The following is a 17,982-nucleotide window of genomic DNA, read 5'->3' as shown; positions in this document are numbered from 1 at the left end:
AAGAAATTAAAAATAAAATTATAAAATTAATAAATATTTTATTTTAATGTTTTTGCAAATAACAAGAATACTTTCTAATAACTATATTATATTAATTTGTGATTGTTTATATGTATATCAAAATTCTTTTTTATAATTAAATTTTTTAATTGTATACTGTAGTAAAGCATGCATATTATTTTGTTTAAAATACAAACAATGTCACTCACCGTTTTCGAGTATCGGGCGACTTTTCGCCAGTTGACATAGAGGTGCCCCTTGGTAAGAAGCCTCTTTTCGATGTTTTCTCAGGAGTATGCCAAGAGCCTCTTCTTTTCCCACTGGTCGAACTATTATTGGCTTGTTCGAGACTCCTCTCGAGGTTCGCGATATTCTGCTCGATGTCGATCAACATTTGTTGTTCGTCCTCCATTATTTCCGAGACCGCGTATGAGCTGCAGCTTCCGTCCGGAGGATTGTATCGAATTTCGAAGCACACCACCGCCTACATATATGAATAGTACCGTATTCAATCGATAAAAGTTAAGATAATCACTGCGTTTAATGAAAATAAAAAGTATCGTGCACGAACTTTGTTCTTTGTGCCATGCTCGCTATAGCTATGACAACAAGAGTAATGTTACAACCTAAATTAGAGCAATCTAAAAAGAAAGTGCGTCTAAAAATATTTAGCGATTTCCAATATCACCAGGACCATTTGAAAAACATGATCTAACATGCAAAAAATGAATTTGTTTGTTCTAGTAGTTCAGAAAATAGAGAAACTGTATGTGATAGAACGAATATTTTTAATATTTTTTTTATTTGTGAAAGATGATAATATTTACAAAAATAATAAAATAAGATTTTAGTTACGAATATTTTATTGTAATACTTTTTCATGATTTTGTAAAGATAAAGTTTCAAAACTTATATGCATCAGAAATGTGGAATATCGAAATTTGTTTTGCAATTGAATTGCAAATTTTTGTTCGCTTACTGAAATAAAATACATTATTTTATTCTACCCAACAGCACATTCAAATTTATATTGAAATATCTTTAAAACGATTCAGGAAAATGTAACCTTTATTTAAATTATTTAAGGCCTGCCAAAAGATTGTTCGTAAACTTTGTCCTTCGATTTTGATGCACTTTCTATGATAATAGCTAAAATTAATGTGCTGCTATAATTCAAAGATTCACAAAGAGAAGTTAATATATCTTACTTAAATTGCGGAAAGAATTATAGTAAGAATTTACACTTCTTAGGGGCGATGAAAAGCTAGTATAAAGGATTACAACGTGTACATTTTGCCGAGAAGCGTTTGCAATCATGGGATATATTCAAACGCTTGAGAGGTATTGATTTGTGAGATATAGAAACTTTTGTATTTAATTACATTGCTTGTCTAGCTAAAGTATCACAATGAAAAAGTATGGGAAAAATAGAATGTATAAAATATTATAGAAGGTAATTTCAACTTTATTAACAATGCTTAGTTAGTAACAATTTATTTATTCGGAATTTATGATGACATTTCCGCCTCCACAATTTTCTGTTTTGAATAATTACGTGCAACAATAATACTCGTTAAATGTTACTTATAACTTGAAAAATGATTAATACAAAATTTTGCGTTTTCCAGTAACTATGATGAAAATTAAATTATTTTGCAAAAATTCTCATGTATTAACAAACTTTATTGTCGGTTGAAAGTTATAATCATTATAGTAACATACGTTGTAATAACTTTTCTGAGTCTTTTAATTAATTAATATTAATATAAAGATATGAAGAAAGATCGAGAGCTAAAAGACAGAACTTTTTATTTTAAAATTAAAAGAATTAAATTAATTTTAAAATTGCAGAATGAGTCAAATTTATCAAACATTTTGCGCAATTATTTAGTAGGATTATAATTTTATACGTATTATATTTATTTATCTTTTTAAGAGAAAGAAAGTATGGCCGCAGAAAAAGAAATGCACTTAGAATACATGCTTACCCAGATACACCACTGACACTGACAATGAATGTGTCTGTCTGTTACGTGCTATATGATACAAAGGTCAGTCACGTACATAAGTACTTTTCATGCGGAAATGTTCCCGAGACGAAAAACAATTAATATAGTTGCTTGAAGGCAAGAAGCAAAATTTAAATTGCTATCTCGACTAAATTAGATTTTCTGTTACCTTAACGAGTGAAATATACGTGGAAGCCTTTAAAAGGGGTTTTTTCCCTTAATTTGTCTTTGTTTCTTAGCATTTGAATTGTAAATGATTCGCATTTTAATTTTCCTCTTTTACACAAGAACATAGCCTAGTCCTAAATCACTTAACAATGATGTCAACTTTGTTATTTTAAACAAGAATTTTTATTGTAAGTCCATTTTTGAAGTTGCTTGTCATTTAGCAAATTCTTAAAAAGAATTCGCAATGTAATTGTAAACATATTGTATAATAAATTATAAAACAAATATATGTACATTATATAAAATTATTATCGACAATTAAAAATATTGAAAAGGCGAGAAAAGATACGTTTATAAATTTTATTAAAAATATAGTATTTTACACGTGGTAACGAACATGCAATATTTGAGCCATGCAACAATTATGTATCTCGCGAAGCGTATATCGTGGCGATTATTCAGTTATATTCTCTTCGATATTGAAACGATACCGAAAGCGGTTTGTTATTGAGGTCAACCAGGGAATCCGAGACCAGGATCCTCCCTTCGCGCACCACTGTTTGCAACACCAATCCGTATCTCGCCGCAACTTTTTCATTTCTCAGGACTCCGCGCGATACAACTGCCAGTTGCAGCACTTCTGCCTCGTCCACTGGTCTTCCTAAATTCCACGTAAAACTCTGAAAACGGAGAATGAATTATTAAGAATGCACGTTTTGTCACATTTTACACAATAAAAAAGTCAACATAAATTAAAGGACTCTGTAAAATCAATAGAAAGTGACTTTATTCTATAAAATTAAATTATACATATTCGAAATCAGAAATGAATGAAAACTTTAAATTTTGTTATTTCTTTCTATTTACAATTCTTTTTTTTACCGATCAGATAACTCTTTTTAAAATCGTAAAGTAACGTAATAAGATTAAAGATAAAAAAAAAGTTTAATTATATATCTTGATATTATTTTAAAAAAAGATATTCGTAAAAGAATCTATTATCATAATTTTGAACAACAGAAAGTTTAATATATGACTATATATATAATAAAAAATATTTTCTAATTTTTCAGAAAATTTTATTTTAATATAAATAAAAAAAAAAGAATAGAACAAAGTTTAACTATACGTTTAAATTAATTCTATTCTTAAAAAAAATGTTTTTGTAAAATGAGGATGTTAACTCTTTTTTAATTTCTTCGCAGAATGTAAAAAGATTTTTTAAACAAGAATATTGAAGAAAAATATTATTCTTTTCTTGATATTCTCGTAAATTGATTATACGTTGTTATAAGCGAGATGATTCATATCGCTATCGTGAGTCTGCACGCATTCGACTCACATGCATATAAAGAAGGAATATATGAAAAAAGCATGGCATGCGCGCGAGATTGAATACACATATAAATGTAAGATCGATAAATTGCACAGATGGTTTTGAGAAAACCACGCGACATTTAAGAAAGAGCCGATATCGAGAAAGCTTCTAAGCGAAAACCTACAACGCGATAAAAAATAATTTATTATTTACGCTTGAGAAACTCTTTTCTCTTCGTGAGTTTTAATAAAGTTACGTTCATTATTGTACAGTTGTTCCAATTTCATTTTTGTCATCTTTTCTGCGAAGAAAGAGATTAATTAAACAGAATCAATAGGGTTTAAAAATAGTCGGTGAAGATCAAGTTATAAATTCCTTAGAAAATCAGAGAAATATCTCAATGTAATCTTGTGGAATGGAATATTAAAAAAATTATTTTATCGCTGTTAAATTTCTGGTTCAAGAATAGCTTTCATTTTTTAGAATGCAGACATCAGAATTTAATAAAAAAAAATCTTTTCTTTTTGCTCCATGTTTGCCAATATTGTTATACGCCACGCGTTAACAATAGAAACGGAAAAACGCCAAAAATACCGAACTATTTCATGGATTCAAAGAATAGGAATTTAATTTCACAGAATTCTTCTCACACCTATCTTTCACAGAAAGTCATTCGTATTTTCCATTTGATGTTATATCTAGAAGATTGATAAATTTGAGAAAGAAATTTTTTTCTTAAAAAAATCCATTTTACGAAATAAATTTTTAATTATTCAAATCTGAATTCGCATTCTTTACAATTTTTTCTATCGTTTCTTTCACGGACTTACTTTAATTTTCATAAAAATGGAAAGAAAAAGAAAAATTTTTTTTTTTACATAAAATGGAAAAATATTAATAATACTCTTTTCCTATTTTGCTGCAACATTAACTACTATTAATAATTTACGTTTTATTCATTAAAAGAGAACATGAAAGTTTAAAAACTAATTCCAGAAATCAATATTGAGTATTTCATGTCGAAGGCACGAATTTCTTGCACAATTCATTTCAATTTGCATATGTTTTATCAAAACCTCACCAGTCGAGTCTTATGAAATAAATTCAGGTGCTTAATGATAGCAAATATTGAAAGCATTATAAAATCGCGACCCTCAAATTTATGAGTATAATCCTTCTATTATTTATGCAAATTTTATGCGTTCATTAGTTACATCGGATTTTCGTTGTTCAAGTTGTCGAGATATTGCAAAGCGTTTATTTCCTTCCTGGATCGTGTTTACGAGGAACGATACATCTACGGTTAGACAACTCGCTGTCAGATAAGCTTCTCCAACGCGAGAGTGTCGTAATGGATTGGTTCACGTCGACGTCATTGAATTGAGTCTTCGATTAAGTAACTTCCTCATCTGCTTACAATCGTCAAACGCGATGAACTAGGTCAATATTTTATATTTTCGGTGTAAAATTTATAATATCCCACGTATATAATGTGCTCGCTCGAAAATATCGAAGCTTGCCCTTTTCGAGACAACTCCACAATTTGCATACATCACGAGGGCGTACATCGAAATTTCCATTTCACAAGAAGACAGAAAGACAAAGCGCTACTTTGCCATTGTGCATTCGCAGGCTATTGACGAGCTATTGCAAACAATGAAACAACGGTATACATATTTTGTCGTAAACCGATTAAATTTGTCATAAAAAGCATTGCCATGTAAACGTTTGCCATGTAAACCGTTGTAGTTGTCACGGAAAACAACGGTATTGAATTGTATGGACTCTGTCATGAATTGTTGCGTAGTTATATTTTCCAGTTAAATACGTTCGTACGATATGACGAGACAATCATTCTTTTGGCGAAAAATGTCTGTAATATGACGATATACAGTGATCGATGCATGAAAAATTTTCACATCCTAAACATTCGCTGCATTTTTCATGGTTGTCATACGACGAATGTGTGGAATCGATTCTGCTATCACGTACCTTCGCTTCGGTCGTGACATAAAAGTTGAATGGTTCGCTACAATGTAATAACAATCGACTACGTGCATACAATATTGAAGCTGCACCTTGTATCTCGAGAAAAAGGATAATCAACACGCTACATGCGTTCATCGCGAATTCATTAATCTAGCGTCTTTTACCAGACTATGAAAATCTTACAGGTTGCTATTGTACAATTTATATTTTAAAGCTAATTTGCGATTCAAATTGGGAAACTTCTGAGTAAAGTTGTGATGAGATTCTCATTGGGATTCTCTTTAATTTACGGTAACGCAATTTTCTAAGATTAACAGAAGCAATTACAACCGCTGGAAACTAACCTTATTATTTACCTTCAGCAAATCTTTACAAACTCGAAGGTATGCTTGGTCACGTCGTCGTCTTGACACTCGATTTGTCATCACCCTTGTTATTTATTTATTCAAGAATAATGATATTTGGTGTGTAGTAGATTATGTTTTATTACATAATCCTAAGGGAATTATTAATAAACACAACACAGTATTTATTGGATGGATAACAATAGTTACTTATTAAATAAATATTTATTAAGTCGAAAATTAAGTTAAATCGAATCTTCTTAACAACATGTGTGTCACGATTATTAAAAACGATGAGATCGCTAATTTTCTAAAACTTTATCCGGAATTTTTAGTAAATTGGGGTGAAATGAGCCAAAAATCATCCCAATTTATTATTACACCCGGAGTTATTAAAACCTGGTGTATTTTTTGTGTATGAACGCGAGTGTGGTGTAGCAAATAGCACACTGGTCTGATATATAATACTAGAGATCCCAGATTCAATTCCAGGCAGAACCGAAAAATTTTCATACACTCGTAACTTCTCTCAGAAGGCAATGGCAAATCACCGAGTAGTATATACATACTTATCCAGGAAACCTTCGTACCCAAAAAATTCCGTTCAGAATCGGCATTTAAATTGTTAAAAGTCCATATACGTCATGTCCATATACGATCAATGTGCGCGCAAAGGTATATGAGAGGGAGGTGCTTACGTGTTGAGATAGCGTATGCTACTGAAGAAGTTTTTTTGTGTGTTACGCAAATTCTGCCAACAGCATTGTGTTTAGAACAAAAAATTGGAAACATTGGAGAGAAAAACAATGATTTTTTGTTCTACCATGTTTATTATTAAAGCAATATGCTTATTCTTTAAAAATACTTCACATTTTTAGATTTTTATTTAAATTTAGAATTTTAAGAATTTATACCAAACAAAAGTGTTCTTTTTTATAATATTTTATTTTACTATAATTAATATTTATATATATTTCTATTTCTCTCTCTTTATCAAAATAGTACATATTTTATAAAGATCCATTTATTACTTTATTTAATACAAAGGGAGATAATATAAAGGAAATTTCAGAACGAATCATGATGTACCATCGCTAACCTAAGTAGTCCAGAATTTAGATTAATATAAGTATATAGGGATATGATTGTCACTTTGTTTCACATGCTCCATACTCAGATGGCAATGATTAAATTTCGATACCTCAGGAATACGTGCTTAATAATTTTCGGAATTTTTTAACAGAAAAGAAATTTTTTAACCTTTTACAAATATTTTACTATTATTTGTGTAATGAAAGATATATATAAACACGTATTGGGCAAGTAAGTTCCTCTACGCATCTTTATTTTGTTCTCATTTTATTACGCTATAAGTAATCATCTATCATTTGTGTTTTGGATTATATCTGTCACCATTTTCTACAAGAGTGATCGAGAAGTGTCACGGATCCATTACTACTTACGATAAAACGGAGCAAAATAAAATGATATATGCGCTAATAAAATATAGTTTATATACCTAACTAATGAATTATATATAAGAAATAAAACCAACAAATCATATAAACAATAAGAATCATATTATTATAAAAAAATCTTACATTTAAAAGTATTTTTGAAAATTAAATTTTTATGGTTTATGACGCTCCAGACTTTCTTATATAAAACGAGAATATATATTTCTTATATAAAAAAGAGAATAAGGTAGCTTCCCATCAGAATTAGAAGTTTGTAGATCCAATAGTTCGCAAAAAACAAACATAATATCATATTAAACGCGTTCTTATTTGCGCCTACGTTCTGTTGAAGCGCAAACTTACTGTTACATACGAAAACATAGTCTCGAGATTTTGCTAAACTTATTGTAGATCTAGTGTTCGTGTTGTATAAAAGTACAAGCATTTTATAAAAGAAAGGAGAAACTTTACCTGCTCAATCTCAATAACATCTCCACTTTCCTCGAGCACCGATGAATAATGCGATACTTCTGCAACAGATAAGAAAAAATATGTGCTAAATAATTTATATATGTTAATATTCCGCGAGTTTTACTATGTGCATAAAACTTTTATAACATACACTAAAATGTTATGCAGCATTTATACTAAAAGTTTTGGATGTACTCTTGAAATAACAATACAAAATGTAATATAAAATTAATTAGCTAAAGAAAAAAACATAAGAAAGTAGAAATAAAATTAAAGTACAAGTACATTTATTAAGTAAAATAAATTTATTAAGTAAATTAATATAGATATTTTATAAATATATTTAAGCTTAGTTTTAATATATAATTTTTTAATAAAAACAATTTCCATAAGTTTTCAAATAGTTATTTTGCATATAAAGTAATATAAATTTATAATATTTCTGTATAACAAAAGATTGGCAGATCTGATACACAAATAATTTTACACATTCGTTTCTAAGCTTAAGGGAATATTTATTAATCGTTCGTGGTTACATCAGTTTCCATTTTAAATTCGAAAACTGTTTACAAGTTCGCCGGTTAACAACGGCACTTTGGGGCAAATTAAAATTACATTTTGCGGCTTTACGTCAGAAGCGCTGCTGCAAATTTATAAAGCGGAAAAGAGAACGTTTCAGGCTTTAAGACTTCAGAACATAGAACAGAGATATCTCTGGAATAGCTATACAAAGTGCCTTTATTCCTGAACAACAGTAAATACCTTACTGTCATTTTCTGTAGAATTCTCAGAATGCTAGATATCTATACAATACAATTAAATCGCATTGCGATACATCCAAAGACTGTTAAGGATAATATCATAAAAACAATTTGCTGTTTATGAAGCCTATATAGTATTCCAAAAAGATATTACTAGCGATAAGTGCCCATATTTTTTTTTTATAAAACATGTAATTCTATATTAAAAAAAAAAGAAATATTGCACAATCTTTTTATGCTTGTTAGTCATTTATTTATTTCTAAACAAAATTCTGTGCGACTTTTCTAGATGCTTTTATTAGATATGTAAAAAGTGGGCCAGCTTTGAGTGACGCGCCCTAGTTACTTGTATATTTGCAATTTAACCGCGAATTAGTAGATATTACTTGAATTAAAACAATAATAAAAATTTAATTTGTATTGACGGAATAATATTATGAACTAGATACATCGTCGCGTTTTGTTTTACATTTCTATAATACAAACGGTTCTATATGTATATCATATTAGAAGAACATATATCTGATTATTTCATTTATATATTTATCTCATGTGAAAAGCCCGCAATTATCTTCAATCTGTTTATCGGAGACGAAATCGGTTGCGAGCGATGTGTTTTATTTGCAGTAAAGTTTAACTAACAAAATAACGAAATTGTTATCCGGTTTACCAATGAAAAACACAGAGATACAAAGTTTTGAGTAATAAATAAGATGTTTTATATGATCAACCACGCGCGGCTCATATGCAATCGAAAAAAGACACGAACGTTCATTCGTTAACGCTCAATGAAATCAGAATACACAAATACACGTGGCAATCTCTCTATTTTTACATTTTTTTCCACGACACCTCAATTTTTTTTATTGAAAATAGAACAAGACGGTCGTTAGTTTTTTCAATAAATGCATTAAAAATGTATAGTGCCATTTAAAATGCATACAGTTACATTTTTATAAACATTTAAAGAATTTAAAAAGAATTGAAGGTAAAAATAAAATTATTATAAAAATTTATGTAGAAACTGAAAGAGAGAGAGAGAGAGAGAGAGAGAGAGAGAGAGAATAATAAAACTAAAAAGTATTTTTTCTTAATTTTATTATATGTTTTAGAATGACTAATTCATTGCTACATAAAAATAAAATTAATTAATTAATGCAATATATTATTTAAATGATGATTTACACATATATAGTAATGATATATTAGTAGTAAGATTATTAAGTAAATGTCATGAAAAAAATATGCAATTTAATAAAATTAACAATATGAAACAAAGAATCATACGAGTCAGTGCTAGATCTTAATTGCGCAAATTTTAACAATTTAATAAAAAGTGTTTTACATTTTTAACATTTAAAACTGACTCCTATGGCCCTACGTTTTATATTGTTATTATTATTAACTGTTAATTAAAGGAGTCTTTAATAATTAAATACTTTTATTGTTTAATTATTATTAATGGTTATTGTTAATAAAATTAATAATTATCGTAAAAATATAAAAACATAGTTATTAATAAGTAATCATGAAAATTCTAAATTACAAATCATTGTGTTGCCTTATTTACTTAAAATTTGCAAACTAGCAAACTATATCTAATTTTCTTAATCTTAGTTGTAGGCATAACATACCTATAAAATGTAGACATTCATGATAATTAGAACGCAATGTTTGTATCGTTACATAAATATTATTGCACTAATGCACACACGAATTTATCACCGTCAGTCATTAGTACTACCTATACGTAATTTTATGCAAAAGGAATTGTAAATACTTTGTCATATCAACAATCTGAATAATTATGTCAGACGCCACTTTTACGTGCGAATAGTAGATAAATATTATACAGAAATAGCTGTACAGCATTCCCAGGAAAGGAGGCGATCTGGCTGTGAATGCATAAATATTACGTTCTATTTGCATAATGAATGCAGCTATCGATTTGCTCTCGAGGATATTTGCAAATTGTTTAGTAGTGGGCACTTTAACCGCCCGAACGATCGATGTCTATTCTGACAATAACTTCATAAAGGCGCGCGATTGCTATGTAAATTTATAAAAGATCTCAACACAATACGCTGCTCATACATCGGCATTGTCACTGTGAATTGTTCTTTAATATAATCGATGTCAGTTACGACGCATAACGTATGTAGAAAGTATACACCATTATTTGCTAATATTGTTTTAACAATACGATAGAAATGCAAATTATCTTTCTTTATGATAATTAAGCAATTATTATTAATTAATTTTAACCTATAATTGCAAAAACGCAAAATTTCATCGTATTTATCATCATGAAATAATCGACGATGAATTGATTAGTAGTTAGTTATAATATTTATATTTTCTCTACATTACATATAAAATATTGAAGAGTTTAGAAGAGTTAAAAAAAAACTGTTTACAATTTATAAAGACGTAAAAAATACGATAGACTTGGACGGTCAATATTTGAGATAAATTATTATTTCTGCAGTTAGCTTATTAATTTTGCGTCAAAGCGAAATCATTCATTTGTCAAATCTATTTACACTTATTTGATCAAATTTAATATGTCTCTCTGTCCCTCTCTCCCTCTCTCTTTCTCTCTTTCTCTCTGCTGCAATATACATAATATGTAATTCAACATAATATACTGCATTTATGAATTCTATTAACATGTCGATTTCATGATATTAATTGGTTTTGTCAAAGTGTAATGTGTATTTATATGACATGTTTTCGATTTTGAGCATATCAATCATAATAATATGTATTAGAATATATAAATACTTTTAATAATATCTAAATACTTTTATTTTTTGTATAAAATACATTTCTCATTTAGCTATTACTAATTCAAAATGTTATTACTTTATAATAAAAATATTAAAAGATACATTGAATAATTTTTTTTCACATTTTTATTTTCATACGATGAGAAGTTTTTACTATACAATAAATGATCACAAAGAAAACGAAAGTAACTTGAGCCGTATCTATTAAATTTAATTATAATAGAAACAAATGTTATTTCCTCCAAGTCAGTAATTTAAAAAATGTTTTTTTTTATTCAAGCATTTTTTTGTAACATATTTACGTTACTTAAAAGTCGAGAACATACTCTGATATACATATTATTTTTAATTCTCAGATGTTTATTCATAATTAAATAATGAAAGAAACATTCCCGCTATTTCATTATTTAAGTATTTCTTTGACTAAGTTCTAAAAATATAGAATTAATTATTACAATGGGGCGGAAATGTTTATTTGCAGATAGTTTTGCAGAGAAATCCCAAACTCTGGATTTCGGAGATCTTCTGCAACCTCGCACATTTCTTGTTAAATTCTCCACTCTGCCCGCATTTAATAGCGGATTAATTGTAATTTACGTTTGCGATCAATGTCATAATTCCAACAGTAGATGCTTTCAATGAATAATAACGCTAACAGATGTTGATAATCCGCAGAGACTGGCGGGTAATATGACCGTGTTACAAGGAACATCATATTACGAATTAGTAGATTATGCGAAACAATTTTGTATCTCACGTAATCTCTCTAATTTCTCATTTCACATAATTGCACGTATGGATAATGGATGCTGGATATCGCTACACGTTTTTTACTACCGACGCTCACTGTAGCTAAAGATCGTCTGCCGGACTTCGATACAGCACGTCCGCACAAACTGGGGCATTTATGATTAAATGAAACGTTACGCTCCCTCTATAGAACTTAGGCTCTAGGGCATGCGTTTCTCGTTTGCTGCGTCTGAATTTTCCCTAGCTGCATATGCAACCTCACAGCAATAAGATCACGAAGTAACAGCAAATTATAATAAAAGATTGGAGAAAGCTATTTTAAAAATATCTGAGAAATATAGAAAATCTGAGAAAGCGCCTGAAACAGGCTCCATGTTATTTGCGTCTGACATAAACGTCCGACAAACATTTCTGGAAACATGTTAATTATCCTCGTATTAATTGAATTTTCGTTCAGTTTTGTTAATCATAATACATCAGAATCATTATCGTGCGAGAAAAGTGTTGTTGTGTTACTGACATTCCTGTTCATAATGATAAGAGTATTATGATATTAAAAGTAAATTTTTTACTTAAACAATCAAATGTAATAATTATTTATGTTCCATTCTATCCAATTCTACTCCTTCTGATACAAAATGTTTATTTCCAGCTGTAAGCATTTAATATCAATATTCATATAAATAAAACGTACAATTTATATTTTTTAAATCCTGAGAGAATTAGCGACGTGTAATGCATACCGTGATTTTAGAAACGTTAAATTATTTTACATCTAGATTTTTTGCAATGTGAAAACAAAAAAGCGTATTTTTAAAAAATCGCAGAGAGGAACGAGCATCTTTTGTAACGTCGTTGTCGACGTTTCATCGGAAAATTTTAATTAATTCACATTCATCGATTATTGGAAAGTTATCGACGCATATTGCATACGACTACGACCAGTTAACTCGAAAATTAGGGAGATTAACCTGGAGCGTCGGAGATTCGATGATTATCTCGTAACAAGGATACAAATCTGCGATACAATCAATCGCTCGAAATATTATTATGTAAACGTCGATAAAGGATATGTGCAGATATACGCATCCAAGCACGTGACAAACATGTGCATATTACACTATGGAATTTGCATAGTAATAAGTTGACAATATCGAGAATATTTAGATAATAGAGATTCAATGGTAATTATGTATTGAATATCATATGTGCATCAAGAATAGTTATTATATGTCATTAAAAGAGAACAGTTCTGTACATTAATTCTAATAATTTCTTCTCTTTTCTTTTTCAAAAAAGAAAAATGCTGCGATATTGATAAGTATAATAAATGAAAGAATAAAATAAAATAATTAAAAGTATTAAAGAGATAAAAGAATTAAATAAATATAAATATATATTTAGATTAAAAACTAAGAAAAACTGGTAAATAATTATTAATTTGTAAACGTTTAAAAAGTATTAAACTATTCGATGATTTTTCAAAAAAGGAACATTTTACTGAAGTTAATTGCAGATAGCAAATTCCTTTTTTTCGCTTTAGATAGCGATTTATTTGGAAAGATTACTTTGTATACGAGAAAAATTGTGTTAATCAAATTGCTTTTATTAAAAAAAATCATATTTCCTGCGAATGTTAGCGATTTAATAAATTTTGAGTCATATGCTAGCATACCTCGAAAGTCGACCTTTGCAACCTTCTCGCCTTTGCACTTAAGACCCTGAATGTTCTTCAGAATAACGACGAGCGACATTTTTGCTTCTCTGGTGAGCAGTAATTATAGGAATCCCTAAATAAGGCCAGGTCCTTCTCTCGTTTAGTCTTTAATGGATGTACGAGCTCTCATTGTGTCATCCACAATATCGGTTATTTCATTCATCGATATCATTTTGGGTCACAAAATGCATTTGTGGCTCTTTACTCCAGTTACATGTCAAGTCTAGAGACAGTCAATGAGACACGGAAAATCTATGGAACTACCAGGAATCCCTTTTCGTTGCTGCGTACGTTATCGAACCAGGTGTGTCGCCCAGCCAGGCGGGGTCAAGGTTACAAGGAGCAGTCCTGAATTACGAGTCTTGAGATATGTCGAGTTTCAGTCACCTCCTGACGGAAAAGTGCAACTCCGGTCAAACATGCCTCCTGGAGGCTATCTCGACGACTGCTCTCCGTCCTGCGAGAATTCGCGCCTTAAACAACCCCCGTGAGTTTGCACCGGGGGAATAATGGGCGCACGCGCCCTCGACGATGTGTGGTGGCCGTCGGAGCCGGCTTTCATCGTCATCACCACCCGTTGGAACCGGCGTTCACCATTACGCCGAGCGTCGTTAATGAGTGACGTACGCTTCTCGTACTATTCTTGTCAAACTGAATCGCCGGTGAGTTAATCGACAGGTGCATTTGCAACGTGGCGCGAAAGCAAAAACGATGCGACGAGCTCGTAGAATCGAGACGCGACTGTCTATACAATAAATAAAAAATACGTATAAATGGAATTTTAGAAGAAGAAGTATCTAAACAACACATCGAAAATTCGAAACGTTTAAAATTTGAGATACTTTTTAAAGACAATTTTTAGAGCTTTTCTGATGTTTACTGACTATTTTTGCTGTACAATAAAATAGAATAGAAATTTGAAATATTAAAATACGAATCTGACATTTTGTAAGAGAGTACAAATTAAAAATATCTGATAGGACTTATTTAATTCTTATCGCTTCTATATAATATATTACATAACAAATTTAAATAAATATTAATAATAAAATTATATAAATAATTATATACATTGTTTTATGAATCATTTCGTAAAGAATATAAAAAAATATAAAGAAAACATTAAGAAGAAAAACATTTTATTAAATATAAAAAACATTAAAATTTTTACAGTTAATTTATATAATGTTTTTTCTATTTTTCAATTATATTCTATATAATCCTTGGCTGATAATTTCTTTTCTATATATACGTATATATATATATATAAATTTTTTTTATTATATATATTTTTTAAAATTAAATCAGAATATATGATATTTATGGTATTTAACATAAAAAAATTTACCTAAAATTTAATTATTGTTACATTTGCATAAACCCATAAATGTAATTTTTATGATAATTATGAAAAATATTGTATATTTTCTATATATGATAGAAATATATATAACTCTATATATAACAGATTCTATATATAACAGAAATTACAAATGTGAAAGATCTAACGGATTACTATAATCGGGTTCATCATTAAAGGATCTTTAAAGATTTATAAGCCTTTTACGTATCAAAGAAAGTAGGTCGCGACAGCATAACTATTAAAAGATTGTTGCAACATATTGAAAAAGTTTTAGTATACAATATACTTACTAAAGATCAGTAAGAGAAAGTTAACGAAATTATTTCTGTCTTTCCATGAAATTCCAATTATATTATAATTTACATAATTAAAAAATTTGTTGTATCTTTTTCCAGTAAAATCATATCGCGGCAATTCATTTTGAAAATTTTTCTTCTTATAAATTTAAATTTAAATAATAAACATTTTTTGTTATTTTTATAAAACTTTATCTTTACGTTTTTTTAATTTTTGTGCAGCCACTTTATTCAATATTTTGATTAAATCGATAAACAAAAATCTAAAAGAAAATAGATGTTTATTAAAATTAAAATTGATGATGGTCTTGTAACAATATTATCTGCAATAAATTTAACATTTTGCAATCATCGTAATTGCGAAATGCTAAATTTATTCAACACATCAAACTATTTCTCTCAAAATCAAATCAAATTTTAAATAAAAATCAGATAAAAATTTTTGATCATGCAGCGCGGCGTACAACATGTATCGGTGTACAACATTGCTGGATGTAATTATAATAATCTATTAGCGTTTTTATTCGGCTCCTGTTGCGCTTTTTACATTTATTTTTACGATCATAAATTACATCCTTAACTTTTCTCAAAAATATGTATTGTTCTCAGTTTCTTTCACACTTTTAATTCTCTCAAGTCATTAATTCTTTGAACTCTTAGATAGTAAAATTTTCATACGCTTAAAACTTCTCTGAGAGTTTGAAATATTCTTTAACAATCTTAGTTTTTAAAAAATTAAATAGATTTTCAATTTCTTAAAATTTTATTTTGATTTGATGTTCAATCTTTTTAACACTTATTTTTAAATAATATAATTGTTTCAAGAATAAAAAGACGTTTTCGTTTTTCAAAAATATTTTAGAAATCTTTTAATTCTTTTTGAAGTTCTTATATAAAAATTCTCAGAGTCTGGGACTAACTGTTTCGACTTTTGTACTCTTTTATGTTAAATAAATGTTATCTCTAATAATACCTATGTATTTGCAATCGATATCTCAATTATGAGATAGTAACTCTCCTTGAAATAACTCTGTTACATTTATAACAGGTGCCTAATTACGCTTTTCTGTTTATATCTATTGCATGTATTGCAAACATTCTCACAATTTATTTAAGAGACTTCGCACGTGTAGAAATGTATGTAATTACGTCGACATTTCTGATAAAATCTGTTAATACGAATCGCCTTCTCGAGATCACAAGGGAAAAAACCATTGTTGACATTTCCTTTAGTTGCGTGAGGAAGCTTAACAAATGGAAAGTAAAATTATCAGGTAATAACTCTTTCATGACTCACGACCATGGTCACACGCATAATAAATTTTTCGCTAGGATCACGGCAAAGCAAAATCAAGACAGAAAAGGAAAAAATTTCGTGCTGTATGTCAACCGATGGCTAGTGAGCTGTTTTCCGAAAGGAATGCAGAGGGATGGATCAATAACGGAGTGAGGGTTGGCTGGGATTTCTCAGCGCCATCCTTTCATATTACATGGAACTAGCAACTGTTGCTTTATCCTTCCTTTCTTACGCTGCAATTGAGCTCTAAATCCTGTTTAAATTATGTTTCTATGCAATGCGGTTTGATTACTTTTTGCCATGAATAATCTGTATCCAATGATGCAAATGACGTTGTGGCATATTCTCTCGTAAATTATAGAGCCGTGTAGAATGAATGTAAAATATTTGAACGCTAAAACTCTAATAATAGTAAATTTGAATAAAATAACTTAAAAAAAAAACTTTTAAATATTTTACACTTAAAATAATTAAATAATAATTACTTTCTAAATCTGAATTAATGGATAGTCACTAATTATAATGGTATTATATAATAGCACTGATAATCAGTGAAGTTCAACTAAAAAAGGAAGAATGTTTGAGTATTATATAATTAAAATACTGATATTTGCACGTTAATTCAATCTTTCAATACCGTATTCATTGAATTTAAGCACTAAAACAAGGTAAGATCACATAAAGATTAGCTAGATTAAGGATCTCATATTTAATTCACTGATTCAGATTACCACTGGCATACTTGGCACTAATATCAGTGATTATCCACTGATTCAGATTTAGAGAGTAATAATTCTAATATTAATAACATTTTTAATTATAGCAATAAAATTAATAATGGTAAATTTGCCAAGAAAAAAATATCTTCTTGTTAAAAAAACAGATATTCTAAATAAATCTGTTGAATTTTTTAGACAGAAAATTAAACTAATAAAATTTTTTAACAAAATAAATTTTTATTTAACATTGCGTAACAAAATTGCGTTCTTCTCTTTTTTATTTTTTATATAAAAGAGTTTTCTTTATCAATATAAATTAATTGAATAGAAATATATCTACTATTTTCTGTAATTTCTGTAATTTTTCTTAAAATACAAATTTATTGGAAAATTTAGTGTAAGCTCATAAATTTCTGTTAATCGTTGACTATAAATTTTACTTTACATATGCCAGCGACAGTGGAGACCATTCATTATCGCGTCATCATCAATGTAAGTAGATTTGTATAATTAACCTCGTTACATAATTACGTT

The 17,982-nt window shown here is 28.9% G+C and overlaps 1 protein-coding gene across 1 annotated transcript in view; it reads right to left on the bottom strand.

The window, feature by feature from the left end:
- Window positions 1-14,208, bottom strand: part of LOC108747008 (otoferlin-like) — a 41,871-nt gene extending 27,663 nt beyond the window's left edge. The window contains exons 1-4 of the mRNA XM_018484210.1: window positions 13,732-14,208; window positions 7,757-7,815; window positions 2,669-2,857; window positions 210-484 (exon numbers count right to left, since the gene is read on the bottom strand). Coding sequence (XP_018339712.1) covers window positions 210-484; window positions 2,669-2,857; window positions 7,757-7,815; window positions 13,732-13,810 — 602 coding nt within the window. The 5' untranslated portion in view covers window positions 13,811-14,208. The remainder of the gene's footprint in view (window positions 1-209; window positions 485-2,668; window positions 2,858-7,756; window positions 7,816-13,731) is intronic.
- Window positions 14,209-17,982: the final 3,774 nt, after the last annotated feature.

The sequence above is a fragment of the Trachymyrmex septentrionalis genome, unplaced genomic scaffold, assembly GCF_001594115.1.
Source record: "Trachymyrmex septentrionalis isolate Tsep2-gDNA-1 unplaced genomic scaffold, Tsep1.0 scaffold19, whole genome shotgun sequence".
NCBI lineage: Eukaryota > Metazoa > Arthropoda > Insecta > Hymenoptera > Formicidae > Trachymyrmex > Trachymyrmex septentrionalis.
Note: the sequence above shows the minus strand (reverse complement) of the source record. Positions and strands in the feature narration are given on the sequence as shown.